The 18884-nt window shown below is 40.1% G+C and overlaps 1 protein-coding gene across 6 annotated transcripts in view; it reads left to right on the top strand.

Moving 5' to 3' along the window:
- LOC135496244 (PH domain leucine-rich repeat protein phosphatase 1-like) overlaps positions 1–18884 on the top strand; it is a 111437-nt gene that overhangs the window by 75182 nt on the left and 17371 nt on the right. For 5 of the 6 annotated variants that reach the window (XM_064785441.1, XM_064785442.1, XM_064785440.1 and 2 more), the window contains exons 14-17: positions 1581–1711; positions 9808–9951; positions 13341–13535; positions 14991–15222. In XM_064785441.1, the coding sequence (XP_064641511.1) occupies positions 1581–1711; positions 9808–9951; positions 13341–13535; positions 14991–15222 (702 nt within the window). Of the gene's footprint in view, positions 1–1580; positions 1712–9807; positions 9952–13340; positions 13536–14990; positions 15223–16383; positions 16416–18884 lie in introns of those variants that run through there. The other variant, XM_064785443.1, reaches the window with a different exon arrangement.

The raw sequence follows: 18884 nt of genomic DNA, 5'->3' as shown, positions 1-18884 counted from the left end.
GTTGTCTAAAAGGAAAGGAAAATTGACCCAAACTTTTGACACCAAATAAGTCTTAAATTCAGCTTAGATTGATAATAAGTAAGTGATTCGTTCTGACATGTACTTACCAGTTTCCAAGTACTAACTGGTTATCAATATTGCTGCGTGTGTAGCTATAAGTGGTTACAATATCCTTGAATCACTCTTATTATGTGTCGCGCAAGTTCAATCATTATTCATTTTAGGGAACCCATTCTTCCTGAAGATGTGGATGAACCTGAGGGAAACGCCGAAGCAGACGAACCCCGACCAAGTGGGAGTGAACAACATGCAGAGGTCAATAAGAGAGTTACTAGAATGCGAGAGTCTATAGGGCAGAAAGTGCTTAAAAACATCGAGAAGGCCCAGGGGCGACAAGAAACGCATTACAACAAGAGGAGGAAGAAACGCATTACAACAAGAGGAGGATCTCTCAAAACGTGAGTGTTAGACAAAACGCTTTCATGTATTATTCATGAAAATGTTGCTTCATTTGACCATGCGAAGATGACGTCACTGATCTGAAGAAGGGAAATGTTGCAAAGAAGCTATTGTCTAAGGCAAGTGGCACCTTACATGTATTGCAAACTTCTGTTCTCAAACTTCTGTTCTCAAACTTCATATTTCTTTTTGTTGCAGGATATCCCCGTTGGAACCAAGGTCCTGAAGAAAAATTTGGTACGATCGGATCGAAAAGGGGGAAAATCTGCGTTACCTTGGCTGGGCCCGTATGTCATAAGGAGCAAGACCAAGAGAGGGGGATACTTGTTAAGGAACGAGGATGGTATCCACTTGAAATCCTCAATAAACGGGGCGAACTTAAAGATATGGCATGAGGGGCCGTCTGAGAATGAAAAGAAATAAACTACGTTCCAGTCTTCATGTCACTGTCAACACATTATCAATACCACAATATGTATCAATTCTGGTTAAAAACAGAGTGATTTGAGAGCCCAATTCAAGAGCAGGGTATGATACTAGTATTTATGTCAACCCTTGTGAATACTTGCATTAAATACAGAATCTGGTTAAACAGAATGACTTGTTGATTTCTTTATGTACATACATGTACATGTACAGTACAAGGCGAATGAAATTGTAAAAGCCATTGCCATAGAAAATCGGTAAGCTGCAACACCTCACTGCGAATGAAAATTAGGTGCAGGCACTTTGAGTAGAGTAATGTATCTTCCTTGAAAATCTACTGTAGTTTTGCATAGGACTTGGAATACTAGTTTGTTCTAGTAATGGAAGTCCACCTAGGACGGAGATTACTAGATTTTGGACCTACATTCCTAAGGAGTCACGGTCCAAGGACATTGGTTGCTAGTAACCTAAGTCCTAGGACTCCAGCTCCTAGCCGTCCAGGACCGTAGGACTTAGATTCCCAGGAGTTAGAGTCCGGCGGACTCCAGCTAGGTAGGTCGTGGGTTACTTTTACACCGGGGATACAAACACCCTATTTTACCTTACATGTACAATGCACATTTAAGATAAAGCCCTTTTGAATTCCGGTCTCTGTTTACCAGGGTTTGTATTTCATTTATCAATCCACTTTTCAGGTGCTTGATGTTGGAAGTAACAAGCTGTTGAATGTGTCAGTGGCAAGTTTGATGGACTCCCAGATCAGCCTCCTAGACATGTCTCTCAATGAACAACTGAGTGTGAGCAAAGAGGAGATCTCTCATCTCAAGTAAGAACAGCTCACGACTGTAATTGTCCGCATTAACGCTGCACTATTAGTTGGCGGCATTTAAGTATAGACTAAGTAATTCCTTTACATTTGTAGCTCACGAGTTTCTCCACAACTCTACGAAGGCATTTATTTGTTTGAAACCAAGTGATTTCTCCATGTATATTTAAAATACAACTCAGAACAGATCAGTTGTGTTTTCAATGGGATACAGTATTTTTACAGAAAACTTTGCAATCTTAATTGCTACAACATACGTGTGATTATAATCGCTGCTCTGTGCAACAAAATAATCTCTCGTCTGCAGGATGAAACCTGTAATCGTTAAGGTTTGATGTTGATCGCAGTTCGCGGCTATCACCAAATTTTGTAACCGGCACCAATCATGAGAGTTGATCAGATGACACAGTAACGGCAGAAACATATTTTTCGTCCTCTTCCACTCTCCATACCATCCCAAACTTGTCAACTCACCAAACCCAATTCCTCCGATTCCAGTGTCCATCCACAATCACACCATCTCCCATTATTCATTGTTTTACATGCAAATCATTCATACAGCTCATGATCAACGTCTGTCTCGCTTTGCTTTTCTTAACTACACACTTCGACAGAAGGTAAGCGCTGTCTTCTTTTTCAAGTGTTTTTTTCCGTCTGGTTATCACAGTTTCTTTTAGTTGGTATTTGAAGGGTGTTCAGTTTAGATTACCATTCCTTTTCCACATTTGCTTTGATACACGTTTTGTTCACGAATAACGAGTGTAGGTCGTGGACAAATATTGATGTTTTTACACTACTAAAATAAACATGAATACACATGACACCAGAACGTTTAAAACAATTTATCTCAATAACTTGCTCTTACTTAGAAAACAAAATCGGTTATTTTATAAATTATTCTGACATCTTTTTATTCTTTTACATGTTCACAAAACAGAATTGTTATTGAAAGATCAATTTCCAATCAATGGCGCTTGACAAATGGAAGAATTACATTAACATTGCGTTTCTCTGCCCTTGACGATTTTTCCGTAAGGACCCCCCCCGTTTTAGCCCTTTTGGTGGGTCCATTTTATCAAGATTGCCTAGCGATTATGAGGGAGTAGCCGTTCAGTTTGTGTATCATGGGAATATTTCCTCCCCACCAAAGCAATAAAATATCAAATCTTGTGCAGCGTCACTTTTGGGAACGAGACAGTCGCCAGCAAATATATCTCTATCACTAATAGCTCTTTTAAATTTTGAAATTGACTGAAGAATAACGATTTTAGAGCTATAAAAACAAGGCGTTTTTGTCGATCTCGCCTGGTTCTCATCGTTTGATGAAGCGCCGCGGCTTTGCCGATCAGTTAGCGTACCCCGCCTTGAACAAGTCGCAGTGTTTTGCGCACCCAGACTGATCACTCAAACGTGTTCAGTTGCCGTGCGCAGTTGTTACTGTAGAACGGAAAATATCCGCGGCATAAAATTTTCGCGAATGCCTAACGATGGACATATTCGCGGCAGAATATTTTCGCGAGTGAAGAATTTTTTTTCAAGAAAATGTAAACTGTCTATTTTGACTCTGAACTCTTAGTGTATGGGGACTGTAGTGTAAAATGTCCCCTGTTTAGCATAATCTGACCAACAATTAAGTAAAAGTTGTTTAAGTTAGGTGTAATTATGACATGTGCTAATTGCGCGGGGTATGCACGAGGCCTTCGTTGGGCCAAGCTGTATGCAGTGCCTCTGTGGAAACATGGCAACAATGACATGGATTTCAAGCTAAACGCAAGCGATTTTCGCGGCAGAATATTTTCCCGAGCCTGACCTACTCGCGAAATTCGCGATAATATTCTGCTGCAGTATATATTGCACAATGTTGGAAATGTGTATTTAAAATCATTTGTAAAATCTACAGTATTTATGCTTTAAATGGAATTTCAAATGTTCTGGAATAGTGGATTTTACTGAGAAGGCTTACCCTCATGAATCTAATCCAGAGTTAAATGTCATCGATTTTTGAAAAGAGGGCCACATGTCAACTATGTGTTGCTATGTTGACTTTATTTCAATGTCTGTTGGTTGCGCTTTAATGTAGAGTAGGTTTGAGAAGTTTTGTCAGGACTCCATGAAAGGGGAATGTCCGTGGAAGAGGAATGTCCTCTTTACTTTCCAGCTCTCCATTTGTAAAATACGCAAGGAGGGTGTCCACAAATCATCTTTTTTTGTTTAATGAGACATTTCACTACTATAATTGCTCATATATTCATGTTCACATAAACCCAATCATCAGTCAGTCAAAGTTTGAACAAAATTAGCCCAAACACAAAGCGTCCTCAGAATAACGTTTGTGACATTTTACTAGTTTTTGAGGTTTCTTTGTCTAAGTGGGGTATATATAAAACAATTTTTTCTTCAAAGATAGATGATCTCTAGGCAAATAAGGATATATATTCCTGTTTAGGCAATCAAAGTCATCAATCTGACAGTGGTTTCAACAAAATTTAGGGAAGACTTCGACCAATACTGAAACACAATATTTTGTAGATTAATACAAAGAGAGTGCTTACAAATCCTCTTTTTTCTAAGATGAGACATTTCACTGCAAAAACTGCTCATATATTCATGTTGTCACAGACCTAATAATCAGTCTATCAAAGTTCTAACAAAATTGACCCAAACATAAAGCGTCCTATAAAGAGCAAAATAACTTTTATAATCTTTGTAAAATTTCTGTTCATCAAAGTCACTATTTTCAAACATCAACCATGCTTCCAATCAGAGTAGTCCTTGCTACACTAAACAAGGATACTCTCGTCCTGGTTGTAAGAGATCTCACAAAGGAGAAAAATTAAATTTGGCCCAACTTTTTATTATGCATTGGTGTTGAATATTACTTTGTGCAAACTGGCCTATAGGGAATGTCTGATAACCGAGTTGGTGTTGGCCGACGTTGTTGTCAGTGGCATGTTCATTTCGCGCTTCTTCCGATATTGAGTCTGGTCAGTTTGGCCTGGATAGTTAGGAACCTTACAAACCATGAAGTCGAATAAATCTGACGGTGAAAATTGGGAGCTTTCGCAACCACCCTACGTCCGTTAAATGTTGTAGTCGGCCAATGGCGAAAAACAATCGGAAGGAATCCTTTGACGAAACGCTGCTGTCCAGGTTTAGGGCAGGTGAGCACGTTTCTCGTCCTAAACTTTTCTGAAAATTGGCAAGGTGCACTGTGTGCATTCGCGAAATTTTCTCTGCGCTGTGTTCTTTGCGTAAAATTTGAATTACATGTAACTCAAAAATTGATAAGACCAGGTGCAGCGCGATATTTGGGCACGTGCTTAGTCTAATCAGGCCTGTTGGAGAAGCTACTAATAAATAGGGGTTATAGTGACTCTGTTTTGGTGCAATGTCGTAATAATCTTCGTCTTGTTGTCTGTATAAGGCCTGTATGGTCTTCTCCAACTGTTAGTGTCAGTTGTACTCGACAGAATGTAGGCTCAAGCTGCACAAGCGTTGAGAAAACGACAGCGAAGTTACAGCGTGAACGAAAAGCTTGCCTACCTTCGAGACCTTGACAATGCCCTTCAAAATGGTAATGTCGCTAGCAAGAAAGAGTTTGCCGATAACTACCGAATATCATTTGAAACGGGTAGGAAATGGGACCGAAATCAGCTAGAACTCGCAGCCGAAGAAAATTACGGAAAGGCACGAAAGGTCAAAATGAAACTCATCGGAACGTGGATTGATGTTGGAAACGACCTTCTTGAATGGTTAACGGATTTAAGGAACAAACGCTTACCAGTAAGCGTCCAGGACATGCAAGAGCAAGCAATGCAGTTATTCGAAAATTGGTGGGATAATTTCCCTGAAGGAAGACGTAATGATATTTTGACGCTAAACCCATCTGCCACGATTTTCATGCATCAAATGGATGGTTTATGAGTTTATGAAAAAGAAGGATATAACGGTGCGAAAATGCAACAAAAACACCAAAACTATTCCAGTTGATGCACTGCAGCGAGTTGCAGTTTTCCGGGATGCGGTGACGGGGACAATTGACCAGTTTGCACTGAATTTTCGTTTCATTTTTAACATGGATGAAACGTTCCTCCTTCTGGACTGTCGTCCTCTCTACACCTGCTCAGCCAAAGGGGCCAAGTCCGTTGATATCAGAACTTCCCGTGCTAACGCTAATCTTGGATGCATGATAACACTGGGCATCAATGCTGTTGGGGTAAAGATTCCTGCCCATGTGACATTTTCAAGACGAGGTTTCGTGAGACCGTTAAATTGCCTTCTGGTAAACGACTTGCCACATAATGTTAAGGTGACCTCATCCCAAACAGGGTGGATGAACCAAGAGACAATAGAACATTGTTTTGATCAAGTGTTTCATCCCTATGTGGAGGCAGAAAACTGTGAGCAGTTCCTCATACTCGAGGATAGATATCGGGTGCATATGACTGAAATGTTCGGTAATGCAGTGACAGAAATGGGTGGGATCATTGATTTTATTACGGCCGGTTGTACATCAATCGCTCAACCACTGGATGTAGCCGTAATGAAGTCATTTAAGTCACATGCTAAGAAACAATGGAAGAACTGGAAGTAGCAAACACAGCTAATGATGGACAATGTCCTGAAATTGCATTACTTGTGGTTTTAAATATCGTGAGCCAGGCTTGGGATGCTATCGATGCAGCAGTTATCGTGAACGGTTTCGAAGCAGTCGTTCATGACAGGGAGAATGATTTGGGGCCACTGCCATTGGATGAAGGAGAATCGGACGATGATGTTGAGTTCATTGACTTGGAAGAAGAACTCGGCCTTGGTGGCGACTAAGCAGGAAAGGGGTTGCAGCTGTGTTGGGACACCCTGTATAGGTCACTTTGTTGATTGTTCGAGCAAAGGTTTTTCGCTTGAAGTACGATCCTTTCAATAAAATGTAAATGTTTATTCATACGAGTGCTCATGTTTGTTTCATAAAGCCGACCAGGCCGAGCTAATCCATGCGAGGCACGCCAATTCAAACCCTGAAAACTCCGCCCATTGATCATGTCCCGAGTAAGGTGTTCCAATCAGGAACCATGAAGAATAATCGTACTATTTTGGATGAATACTGAAGCAACCAACCTACGTGGGCGGAATCATATGGTGTCTTAGGACCGGGACTAGAGTATATATTAAGCAAAGTATATATGTACTAGCAATTAATCTCTACCTGGGGTGACACAGAAAGCAATGTTTAGAATGAAGCTTTTTTTACATTATACAATGTATTTTGTAGATTTATGCAAAGAGAGTACTTACAAATCCTCTTTTTGTAAGATGAGACATTTCACTGCAAAAACTGCTCATATATTCATGTGTCCCGAGAACAAAATAACTTTTACAATCTTTGTAAACCTTTTGTTCATCAAAGCCACTATTTTTTTAAATCGACCATGCTTCCAGTCAGAGCAGTCCTAGCTACACTAAACAATGATATATATTAAGCATAATATAAATAATGGTAATTAATCTCTACTTAGTGTGACACAGACTGCATTGTTTAAAATTAGGCTTGTTTATACACCTATGGTTTTCGTCCAAACCCTCGCCTGTCGGCTCGGGTTTGGACTGTATTTTAGCTCCACCCTCGAGTGTCTTGGTAACTCAACCAAGGTCCTCCGCCTCGGGTTCAATTTCTATTCTAAAATACCTCAAACTTAAAAAGATAGGCCACGAAAATAACTTGAATATGTGCGAATTTGACAAATTCCATCCATCGCCGGCCCGGCCGGAGCGCCGGTAGCGCCGTTGTTTACATTATGTTACGGCAACGTTACAGAAAATGAGACATGTACATTTTGTACAGCGCGCATAGGAAGTCCGCATCGGCTCGCTCAAGTGATGCTAAAATCCGCGCAAATGGGCTATTTGGAGCGTTTTTCTCGGCAAATATGTGTAGTGCTCATTAAAAAACTTAGGGTGATTGATGTTTCCTTGACTGATTTGTGTTTGAAGCAGTGTTTTGAGAGCCTCAAACTTCTGAAGTGAGCTGAAATTCCATTGACTTGACGTGTGCATGGTTTCCACATTTTAGTGCAACCCGAGGGAACTTTGGTAGAGCATCTTAGTTGCGTGTCCAAAACACTCCGCTCTCAGAACGAGGCTTATGCATTTTCCATTTAAAAGTTGACTTTACGGTACCAAGGTATTTTAGAATATGTGATAATCACACAAAACAGCAGTGACCAATATCCTCAACTCAAAGGAGGTGTTAATCCCTGATGCCCTCTGTTGGATAAGCAATAGGGAAGGCGGCTGATCTGGTGTATTCCTGTTCCGCCTATTCCTGTTTCGCCTAATTCCTTATTCGCCTATTCCTGATTCGCCTAATTCCTTATTCGCCTATTCCTGATTCGCCTACTTCCTGTTTCGCCTAATTCCTGTTTCGCCTATTCCCGTTTCGCCTATTCAAATGTATTGCTAACCTCCCCACAGACGTAGGAATATTAACCGTCCCTTACTATAGTGTTAAAGGCTATCATTAAGAATAAAGTCTGAAATAATGGCTTTAGCGACATGTCAATTATTTCAGTATTATTCGGAATAACTTTGGAAAATTACCGTTACCTTGTCTGACATTTTAAAAGGGTACTGTTAAAATTTTGCATTAAAGGTTTCCAGTAGTCGAAGAGCAAGATTTATGTGTAGTTCATATTGATAGTACGCGGATATGTTCTGTCCTAAAGAATTCACTAATTAGAATGATAATCCTTAAGTTTTGTTCTGTTTGTCATTGTACTATGCCCTTTGGTGCGACAATAATTGGTCTGATGAATGACGATATCCTCATAAGCTGCACGTGAAATCATATATCATGATATGTATTTTCAACCTTGTTTGACTTGATATGTGCTGTACCTACGAGTATATTATGACATGGGTTTTACAGCTGATTTTGATCAAATAATTATGAGAATGTACAGTATCATGTATTTTTATCAAAAACTCATGAATTCCTGTTTTTATAAAATAAACGACTGTTTTTACTGTGTGTCAGTATGGCCCTATGGTCAAATAAGTCCCGGACTGTCCCCGCTTTCAAGGTGACTCTTTCAAAACGGCCATGGCATGGTTTGTTAACAAAGTTGATGGCATTTGATTAGTCAAATTGTCATGACATCGTTAACATCATCCAATTGTCCCCTCACATTTTCCCCATAAAATGGACATGCATCCCTAAGGTTCCCCGTGGAAGAGTCGATTTATTATAGGGGTACTGGAAAGTAGGCGAAACAGGAAGTAGGCGAAACAAGAATAGGCGAAACAGGAAATAGGCCAAACAGGAAATAGGCCAAACAGGAATAGGCGGAACAGGAATAGGCGAAACAGGAAAAGGCGAAACAGGAATAGGCGAAACAGGAATAGGCGAAACAGGAATTTTGTAGGCGAAACAGGAATAGGCGAAACAGGAATAGGCGAAACAGGCATAAACCGCTGATCTATGGAACAGCATCTTTGCTATTATTTGGGTTTGAGGAATGAGGCTCACGCTTCGGTCGGGAACAATGGACGCTCTTGAGGGAAGATAACGTATGAGACAAGGCCACTAATGAATATTCATAGGTTGCAGAGGCCTATCAATTAGACGAGTGCATGTTTTTAACTCTCAAGTACATATTTGGAGAGGTATTGAAAACATATTTGCTGTGGCAAGTCTACAGATATAAAGAAATTATTTGATGAAAAAATTAATTTCGAATTTTGCTAATTTGGTAATAGGGGGCGTGTTTTGAGATTTTTTTGCCAGTTGGCTGAAAAGAGTGGAAATATCAATGTCTGTCTAATTTGTCGATGATCAAAAAATTTCCGTGGTCAACTACCAATTTTTCACCATTTACTTGCCCGACTGTCCGAAATATCATATCAAAATTTCAGATTCACAACCCTACGCAGTATTTGATGCATCGCTGTCAAACATTGACAATTTAACTGCTAAAAGCCTTAAAAAATCAATGGTGGTCTTGTCTCGTATAAACCGAATCGAGATCAAGGGCTCTAGAAACAATTTCATCTCCTGGTCTCTTACTCTCAATCTACCATACACCCTCAAACTTTATTCACAGGAATAAAAAGAAGGTTTGCATGGTAGACAGCACGGGCCAGAACAGGTCATTACCAGGACCCATATCCCTTGAGTCAGAGTTTGAAGAGATCAACCCTCAACCCTGGCAAGTTGGTCTGGCAGAGTCAGCAGGAAGTAGAAACAAGTAAGCATAAAACTTTTAAAGTGGTAATTACCTCTAAATTCCGTGCATATTGCCTGAGGAGTTTACTGGACTCTCGGACTGGCCTAGGAACACTCTTAAAATTCACCAATTGAACCCATTGAGGATCAGTAGACTCTTAATCTGATGAAGCGAACCAGCTGCGCCGTTTGGCCTTTGAAGATCCAAACCACAAGCAAGGTAGTCTAGATATTAGTATTTGGTAAGCATTATGTTACCAGTGGATTGGTCTTTCGAATACGAGCCAGCTAATGCGGGCTCCTGAAAATTAAGTCTCAAATGAGATCAGAATAGCATGTCAACACTGCCTCGTTGCTTTTCCGGCCATAAGAGACATGAGGATGAAGAGGATGTTACCATATGAAGGGTTAGTGAATAAAAAGGTAATTCAAAAGTTTAGGGTTAATACGTCAAGGACAATCATGTTTTTGGTAAAATAATGGCTGTACCGTGAAGAAGGAGCTATACGACTGATCCACCGACACATTGATTATCACTAGTAGGAGGCATTTTCCGACTTGTTAGCGGTTTCTTTAACTTTTACCTGATTTATCTGTCATTTCTCCGACTTTGTCCAAAAGGTCGGATTTTAAAAAAAATACGAAAAATTATAGGGCTTCCCAAAATAGACCATTAAAGATCAAAGGCCTTCGTTGAAAGGGGTTAATGAGGTGTGATGCAAACACTCAGAGTTACCCTTAGTATGAATATGCTAATTAGTTCCTCTCCTTGGACCTTTTGCAAGTCACACCTGAGTGCATCTGGGTTGGTCTACTTCATGTTCAGGCAGGGGAAACTTTTACATACAGTTCTGCATCAGATGAACAATGTTTGGGCTTATTTGGTGTTGAATTAACTTTGACTAGCATTTTTGTCCACTTGCAATACTAGACGAATTGCAAAAACAGCTTCTTTTAGCAATTAAATTTTTCAGTTTCAAAGTGATGGCTAGAAATCTAATGTTTTAATGGTTTTGCTATTTATTTCATCAAATCATGTATGTAAGAAATGCCATTTTTCCTGCACTGAAAATCCATGTAGTTATTACTCTGTAATGTCCATGTAAATAATATTGTAAATACTCAAAAACCTCGAATACAAGGAATGAGGCTCCGCCCCAAATCATTACAATGGTTGTGAATGGGGATGGGCCAGTAAGTCAGGTATCATTCTTTTATCAATGACATGGGCCAATGGAGTGGGTATACGGTAAAAAAGGTACAGGAAAAAAAGGTACGGAAATAAAGGTACAGGAAATAAAAGTACAGGAAATAAAAGTACTGGAAATAAAAGTTCCGGAAAAAAGGTACCGGAAAAAAAGGTACAAAAATGGCATAAATAGGTAAAAAAGGTACACATTTTTTTTTTAGAATATTATTCTCTTCAACTGGTTCAGACTCGGCCTATGTCTTAATCTTTTCTTGCCCATTTTCTTCTTCTGTGACTAAGGTGGTGCCTTATAAATAGTTTAATACATTGCGGATAACTTGGTTACGGAATGAATTTGAGGAAAATTCTTTGAAGAAATTGCCCGACAGCGGAGCTGATGTTTTTTTGGTAATAACTACATTCATGTTCTTTTAAATTTTAAAATACTCGAGTCGTATTCTTATTAGGGGCCGATCCAGGGTCTTGGGAAAGGGAGGCGCACCTGGCATCCTACCTGGCATTTCGCATTAAGATTCTCGCCAATTTCCCTAAATAGCTTGTGTTTGGTCTTAAATCTAGTAATTTGTCTGTTAAGACCTAATTGGCCAGGCACATTGTTAATTGGATCCAGCTCTATGATGAATGTTCATGGATTAATTGCAATTTAACTTGAACATTGGTACATTTATCAGTTAACCCTTTTGCAGAGGGAATTGTCCTAGAATCTTTACAATCATCATGATCTTGATAGCCGTGTTTTCACTATTGAAAACCATAACGGTATACTGGAAATTTGATATACCTATTTCTAAGGCCTATGCAATGCCTACGCAACAAATAAAGTTAAAGTTATGAATAGAAAAAGAGAGAATTCAAATGATATTTAAAAAAAATATTTTGTACCTTTTTTACCTATTTATGCCATTTTGTGTACCTATTTTTCCAGTACCTTTTTTTCCGCTACCTTTATTTCCGGTACTTTTATTTACTGTACCTTTATTTCCTGTACCTTTATTTCCGTACCTTTTTTCCTGTACCTTTTTTTCCTGTACCTTTATTACCTAGATTCAATGGAGTCACATGTGTTATAATCACGCTCTGATCTTGGCTGACACTGACAATGAAACGAAATCAACATCACTGGCTATAGTAGGCCCATTTCTTCTAATAATTATAAGAGACCCATTGTGTCGTTTCTTCAGAATTGATATTGAGGTTTCAGTACCTCCTCCATTGTAATGATTGGGGGCGGAGCCTCATTCCTTGTATTGGAGGTTTTAGAGTATTTTGTGAATTATACAGTTCAGGAAATCAAACATCTCTAGACTTCATATAAGGCATTGTTTCCTCACGCTTTATCAAGTTTTACCCATTTTTTTAAAAGTCTTCCTGTTTGAACATGGAGTGGGCCAACACAGATGCACTCATGTGTGACATGCAAAGGGTCCAAGCAGAGGAGTTAATTAGTATTCACACTTGGGGTTACTTTGGGTGTTTGCATCATACCTCATTTACCCCATTCAACTAAGGCCTTTGATCTTTAATGGCCTATTTTGGGAAACCCCAGTATTTTTCACCAGTTTTCTGGAAATCCGACCTTTTGGACAATGTCGTCGAAATGTCAGATAAATCAGGAAAAAGTTAGAGAAACCGTTGCTAAGTCGGAAAAAACCTCCTACTAGTGTATTATCCTGAGCACCCGAAACGTCCGGCTCACGTTTGGCACACACAAGGGGTTAATTTGATCAATCTTCAGTGTCATTCATTTAACTACGATGTGATAAAAAAGCTCTGATCCTGAGTTTTCAAACGATATTTTTAAAATGGCATGAAACAACTGTTTTTTAAAAATCCTGGCAGAGCTTGATATCTTCGCGATGTCGTCACAAAAAATATTAGGCATCAGGGTTTGAAGTTGATGGTAATCTGTGATGCAAAGCCGCAAAAATAAGTGAAGATATCACCTGAAACCTAGGAACCCCTTATTTGTTTTCATACCATAACCGAATGAATGACACGGGTATCTTTGTCAAATTAATCCCTTCGGGACTATTAGAGTAAAAAAGTTACCATTGATCTGTTGACACACCCAGGACCTCATGGCCGGTATAAATGGAAGTCTGTGTTGGCAGAGAGAATATCCTGTGGTCTGCTCGGAGAATGTTCGAAAATGTGTGAATGTGGGATCGAACTTGAATTACACTTTAGAAATGTCGTTCCAGATTAAACATCGCCATTATAAAGAAAGTCCGTCTTGGTGGTCACAACGATGCAGTGTTTGCTATGTTTGATGGAGGAATGAACCACGAAGTCCCTAAACTACTCCAGAAAAGGTTCCTCGAGATCCTTGATGATGAGCTTCTCCATCCTAAAACTGGCCAGAAGTATTTAAAATACGTCATGATCACAGCACACAGGTTAGTGTATGATTGCTACCATTTGTCCCTTGCCAACTACGATTCAGTCCAGCAAACAAGAAATAACGTTGAATATTAGGTGACGAAAAAATGCACTGAATTTGTTATCAAAGCAAATTTTTCAGAAGGACTTTACATCAAAAAGTATCATGATTACGTGAAACATTCGGAAGCAGCTACCCATCACCAATGTACATGTTTTTGCGTTGGGCATACAATTATTCTGCTTTTTGAACAGTTGTTATCCACGAAGACGGATTGAACTCCAACTTGAAACGCACTTTCAAATAAACGACTTTATCTGGCGGGGAAAAAGAACACACCGAACACTATATATCTCGAAAAATCTGCACTACAGTTTCCTGCACGTTGTGACAGTTAATGATATGGATGCTGTTGGTTATATGGATATTGTCTCCAATGTGTAGAAGTTCCTAGTTAAAAACTGCAAAATTATTTCTATGATAGTCATGAAAAGAACAGTCGTATTTCGGAAAGTCATAAAATCCGGTACTCTGTGGGGTGCAAATTATATTGTATATCATGTCAATTTCTTTGGACCACATATGAACTGAGAAGTAATAGCATTACAAGCAGTTGATTGGCTTCCGTTTTGATAACGTCATCAAGCTCAACCTTATTCATATTCCGGCAATGGAAAGGGGTATCAATTTTGTACGTTTTGAAGGTGAGAAATTATGATATTGTCTGGGGATCCTATACACTAGTAGGAGGTTTTTCCGACTTATTAACGGTTTCTCAAAATTTTTCCTGATTTATCCGACATTGTCCCACTTGTTCCAAAAGGACGGATTCCCAGAAAACCTGTGAAAAATACCAGGACTCCCTAAAATAGGCCATTAAACATCAAAGGCCTCAGTCCAATGGGGTTAACGAGGTTTGATGCAAACACCGGGGGTGACCCTAAGTGTGAATACTAATTAGCACTTCCCCTTGGACCCTTTGCAAGTCACATCTGAGTGCATTTTCAAGCAGGGGAGACCTTTAAAAATACTTATGCATCAGATGAACATTGTTTTGGCTTATTCGGGGTTGAATTAACTTTAACCTGAATTTTTGTCTGTTTGTGATACTAAATGAATTGCAGAAACACCTGTTTGCAATATAATTTTCAAGTTTCAAATGAATTCCTAGAAATTTAATGTTTAACAATGTAATGTTTTTGCTATTGATTTCATCAAATCATGTAGGAAATGCCATTATTCCTGAACTGAACATATATTTGGTCAGTCTTATGCCTGTAAATATTTTGTAAATTATACAGTACTAATATTCATACTAATATTCTCAGCACTATCAGACAACATCATTCAACACACTTGTGGGTAGTTTCAAGAAATTATGATTAATCCTTTTTTATATATCACATTGTAAAGTTCGGGGTGTTTTTATAACCCACCCGATATGACTTGCATCTATTTCTCTTCGCTGTAGGTCCCTTAAAGCCACAGGACAGAAGCTTGGCGCCTCTGCCACCCTGATCCACATCTCCAAACACTATACCCCATCTGGGGACAGATATCTTCTGAACGTTGCCAATGTAGGGGACACAGAGGCGGTGATGTGTAGGAATGACGAAGTGGTTCTCTTGACTAGGTCGTTCAGGGTTAGCGAAGACAGGGCTGAACTGCAAAGGATCGTCAAGACGGATGGAATTATCACTGAGGTAACAGACCTGCTTTATTTCTTTTCTTCTCTGTGTAGTCGATCACTTATGAGAGACGAGTTGTTTACCTGGTGTATAACATGATATGCGCTTTGCTTGCCCTTGAATCATCTGTCTCTTTAGACATGTCCCTAAATCTATTTGAATGACAATTATCGAAGTAGGAATGTCTGTTTAAAAGGTATTTTTACAATGGACTAACGATCATCGAAGATTTTCCTGAATCCTGTTCAACGTTGAGGTGGTAGAAAAGACAAATTACGACTGTTGTGCCACAAATTCACACACATTTATGACACTCTGGATATTCGTACTTCGTGCTTCGTCGTTCGAACTCTTTGTACCCCACAATTTCACCTGTCACAAAAGATCGCACGGGTCTATTGTTACTGGAAACTTAAGGCGACATTCCACGTAGGAGAAAGTGTCGACATTTTCTCTCAGTGACTGTCGACATAAATATATTTGATCCATCCACGTGCGAGAAAATCGTACTGACAGTTACTATCGGAGAGGTGATTTCTAGCTATCGCGAGTTTCTCTCGAGAGAATGTTTTCGTAGCTTCTTCCACGTGAGAGTAAAACTGTCAGAAAACAGCCATCGGACGGTCATTGATCCCTCCACGTGCGAGTTAGGCCTATTGGGAAAGGTGCCTTCGAAGAGAGCGGAGGTAGCAGCCGCGGCTGCAGTGTACATTATTCTACAAACGAAGAGGAAACCGAAGAGGAAACACAAGATCTGGGCTCACAAGTGGCTGATGAGAAGAGAAACCTATGGGGCCTATCATGCTCTTCAGCAGGAATTACTCCTTGAAGATCCGAAGCATCTTCGAAATTTCCTGCGCATGACAGCAGCTGATTTCGAAGAGTTGGCAATACTGGTTGGGCTCATTATCCACAAGCAGGACACCCCAATGAGACCGGCTATTCCGGTGAGGGAAAGATTGTCGCTCACCATACGTTTTTTGGCAACAGGTAAGGCTTTTAAAGAAAAGACAAGATGAAATCGTTGAAAATAAACAGAAAATAAGTTTTATTTCATATTGCAAATAAGTTTATCCAACAGATATACGCTGAATGTTTAACATGTGCAATATATTTGTCTTGTTTTCCAAGATGTGATTGTCTAGTAGAGTCTAAAATGATTTTTTGTCATTACAGGGGACTCATTCTGTAGCTTGATGTACTTATACCGCGTTTCTGAAATAACCATATCTCGAATCGTACCGGAGGTTTGCAGAGCTATACACGAAGTTCTTAATGATGAAAACTTGAAGGTAATCATAAAAATCAAAATTAACTGAAGCGTTTAAAGTTAGCAGCACACACTGCTGGCCTACAAAATGTTTTGAAAAATATTGGATGTCCAAATAATGTCCTATACAAATTTCAGCAGTAACACGATGGAAGGCTGAACTACTGCATGCCAAACGATGGCATATTTTCACCCCTGCAACTTGCACCCGGCTGATAGTTGAATCCTTGAAGCATCATGCTGGTCGTTGAGCTTCGGGACGTGCTTGGAGGTGCAGTCATCTGGCTCTGTTGGTCATCATCTGAATCCTCTGTCATTTCGAGAATCATCCTTTGAATCTTACGTTTCAGTTTCCTCCTCTTCGATTCATTTTTCAATCCTCTCAATTCGAATGCTACGAACGTACCAAACGTGTCAAATTCATCTGTTTCTTGTGACATGACAGCACAGGCCTTTTGCAGAATTTCATCCTCAGTAGTTTTCGTTTTCCGTTTTTCGGCAGATTTACTAACTTCCGGATGTGGGGGTGGCGGGGGAATTTCGTCAGGGTCATCGTCAATCTGGTTATCATTGTTTTCCTCTGGAATAGCCTCTTCATTCCCTTCAGCCGGAGCATTCTGTTTTGGATTCTGAAAATATATATTTTTACGCAATAAGTGAAGTAACTAGACATTTCATTCCATTCCTTCCAGTTTCCTGCGGATTCTGAGCAATGGCTGAACCTAGCACGTGAGTTTGAGGACAGGTGGAACTTCCCGAGATGTATTGGTGCACTCGATGGTAAGCACGTTACGATGCAAGCTCCGCGGTCATCCGGAAGATACTTCTACAATTACAAAGGATTCCACAGTATAGTGCTTATGGAAATGGTGGATGGCAAATACAAATTTTCGTTCATTGATGTTGGATGTAATGGCAGGGTCGCAGACGGAGGAGTTTTCGCGAAATGCTCATTGGCTTTGGGTCTCGAGAACAAAACGCTTCATTTACCGCCCCCGGAAGTTCTCCCAGGACGAAACCGCAAGGTACCGTAAGTTATAGTAGCTGATGATGCATTTCCACTTCGTGATAACATAATGAAACCGTACCCGTTACGTAATATCCCGGGAGCGATGCTTATTTTCAACTACAGGTTGTCAAGGGCAAGACGAATTGTCGAAAATGCTTTCGGACTGCTGTCCAGCGTTTTTCGAGTCTTTCGAAAGCCAATACCAGTAGGGCCGGAAAAAACGGAAACAATAGTGTTGGCATCGTGCGCATTACGCAACTTCATGATATCAAAGAAAGCCTCCCGTCATAGGTATGCTCCGCGTCGCATACCTGGTTCTTGGCGAAAAGAGGGTATGCCCAAAGATAACCTGCTTCCCATTGAGCAATTAACTGGAAATCACCATGCGCTCACTGCTACAGCAATCAGAGATGAATTACGGGATTACTTCCTATCTCCACAAGGAGAAGTTCCTTGGCAGTATGGATTGATGTAATGATGCTAAAAGATGACAGTTTCATAAGCAAGAGCAAACACAATGTATGAAAAAATATGAAATAAAAATGCAGCGCTTACCAAATTAGTTGTTGAATTTCTTCCTGCCATTCCTCCCTTAATGAACATGAGCACTTGAAAGAACGGCCATTTTGACACGTAGTTTTCATCAGTGCCTTGCCCTGACTTTTTTTCCCCATCTTCTTTATCTCAGCTGAGTACTGATTTCGGAGGTTGTGTATCTTCCGTTGGTATTCTGTAACATCTCTCTCCACAACTGCCCCAATTTCTTTCCACGCCAACGCCTTCTTTCCCCTGTCTCTGTAGAGATTAGATTGCACATCCCATTTGCACGGGTTCGCCCCATACACAGCTATCAGTTGGAATGTGTCGTTCCGACTCCACTCTTTGCTTACTTCCATGTTGCTGGTAGCTATGCATATGCGCCAAATGACCAATGCATTGAATACTTGCTGGAAGTTTATTGCAAAATAGAACCAGTCCTATTCACTGAGAGCACTATCTGACATAACAAAAAGTGTCCGAAATGACCTGCCTTTGGTCCGTCCACATGACATAAGATCGCCCAGCTCTACACTTCTGACATTTATCGATCGCTCTCGGACAGCTACTCGCAGCGTCTTGTCCACATGCGACTTGGTGACTGAGAGTGTCTGAGAGTGAACTTCTGAGAGAAAACTCTCACGTGGAATGTCGCCTTTATTCTTAAGGATAGCAGGGTCAATCGAGTGGGCACTGTGTTTTCGGCGTTGAACATTTGGTGTTTTGATGATTCTTTGTGTGTAAGGTAAAATGGGGTAATTGTAGCCCCTGACTATGTTTTTGATATATATTCCGGTAACCATGTAATTATTCAGCCAACCCAAGCATGGATATGAAAGAGGTGACTCTTGAGTATCACAA

The sequence above is a fragment of the Lineus longissimus genome, chromosome 11 (assembly GCF_910592395.1).
Source record: "Lineus longissimus chromosome 11, tnLinLong1.2, whole genome shotgun sequence".
In the NCBI taxonomy this organism is placed as follows: domain Eukaryota; kingdom Metazoa; phylum Nemertea; class Pilidiophora; order Heteronemertea; family Lineidae; genus Lineus; species Lineus longissimus.
The sequence above is the reverse complement of the archived record's forward strand: the minus strand, read 5'-3'. Positions and strand labels throughout refer to the sequence as shown.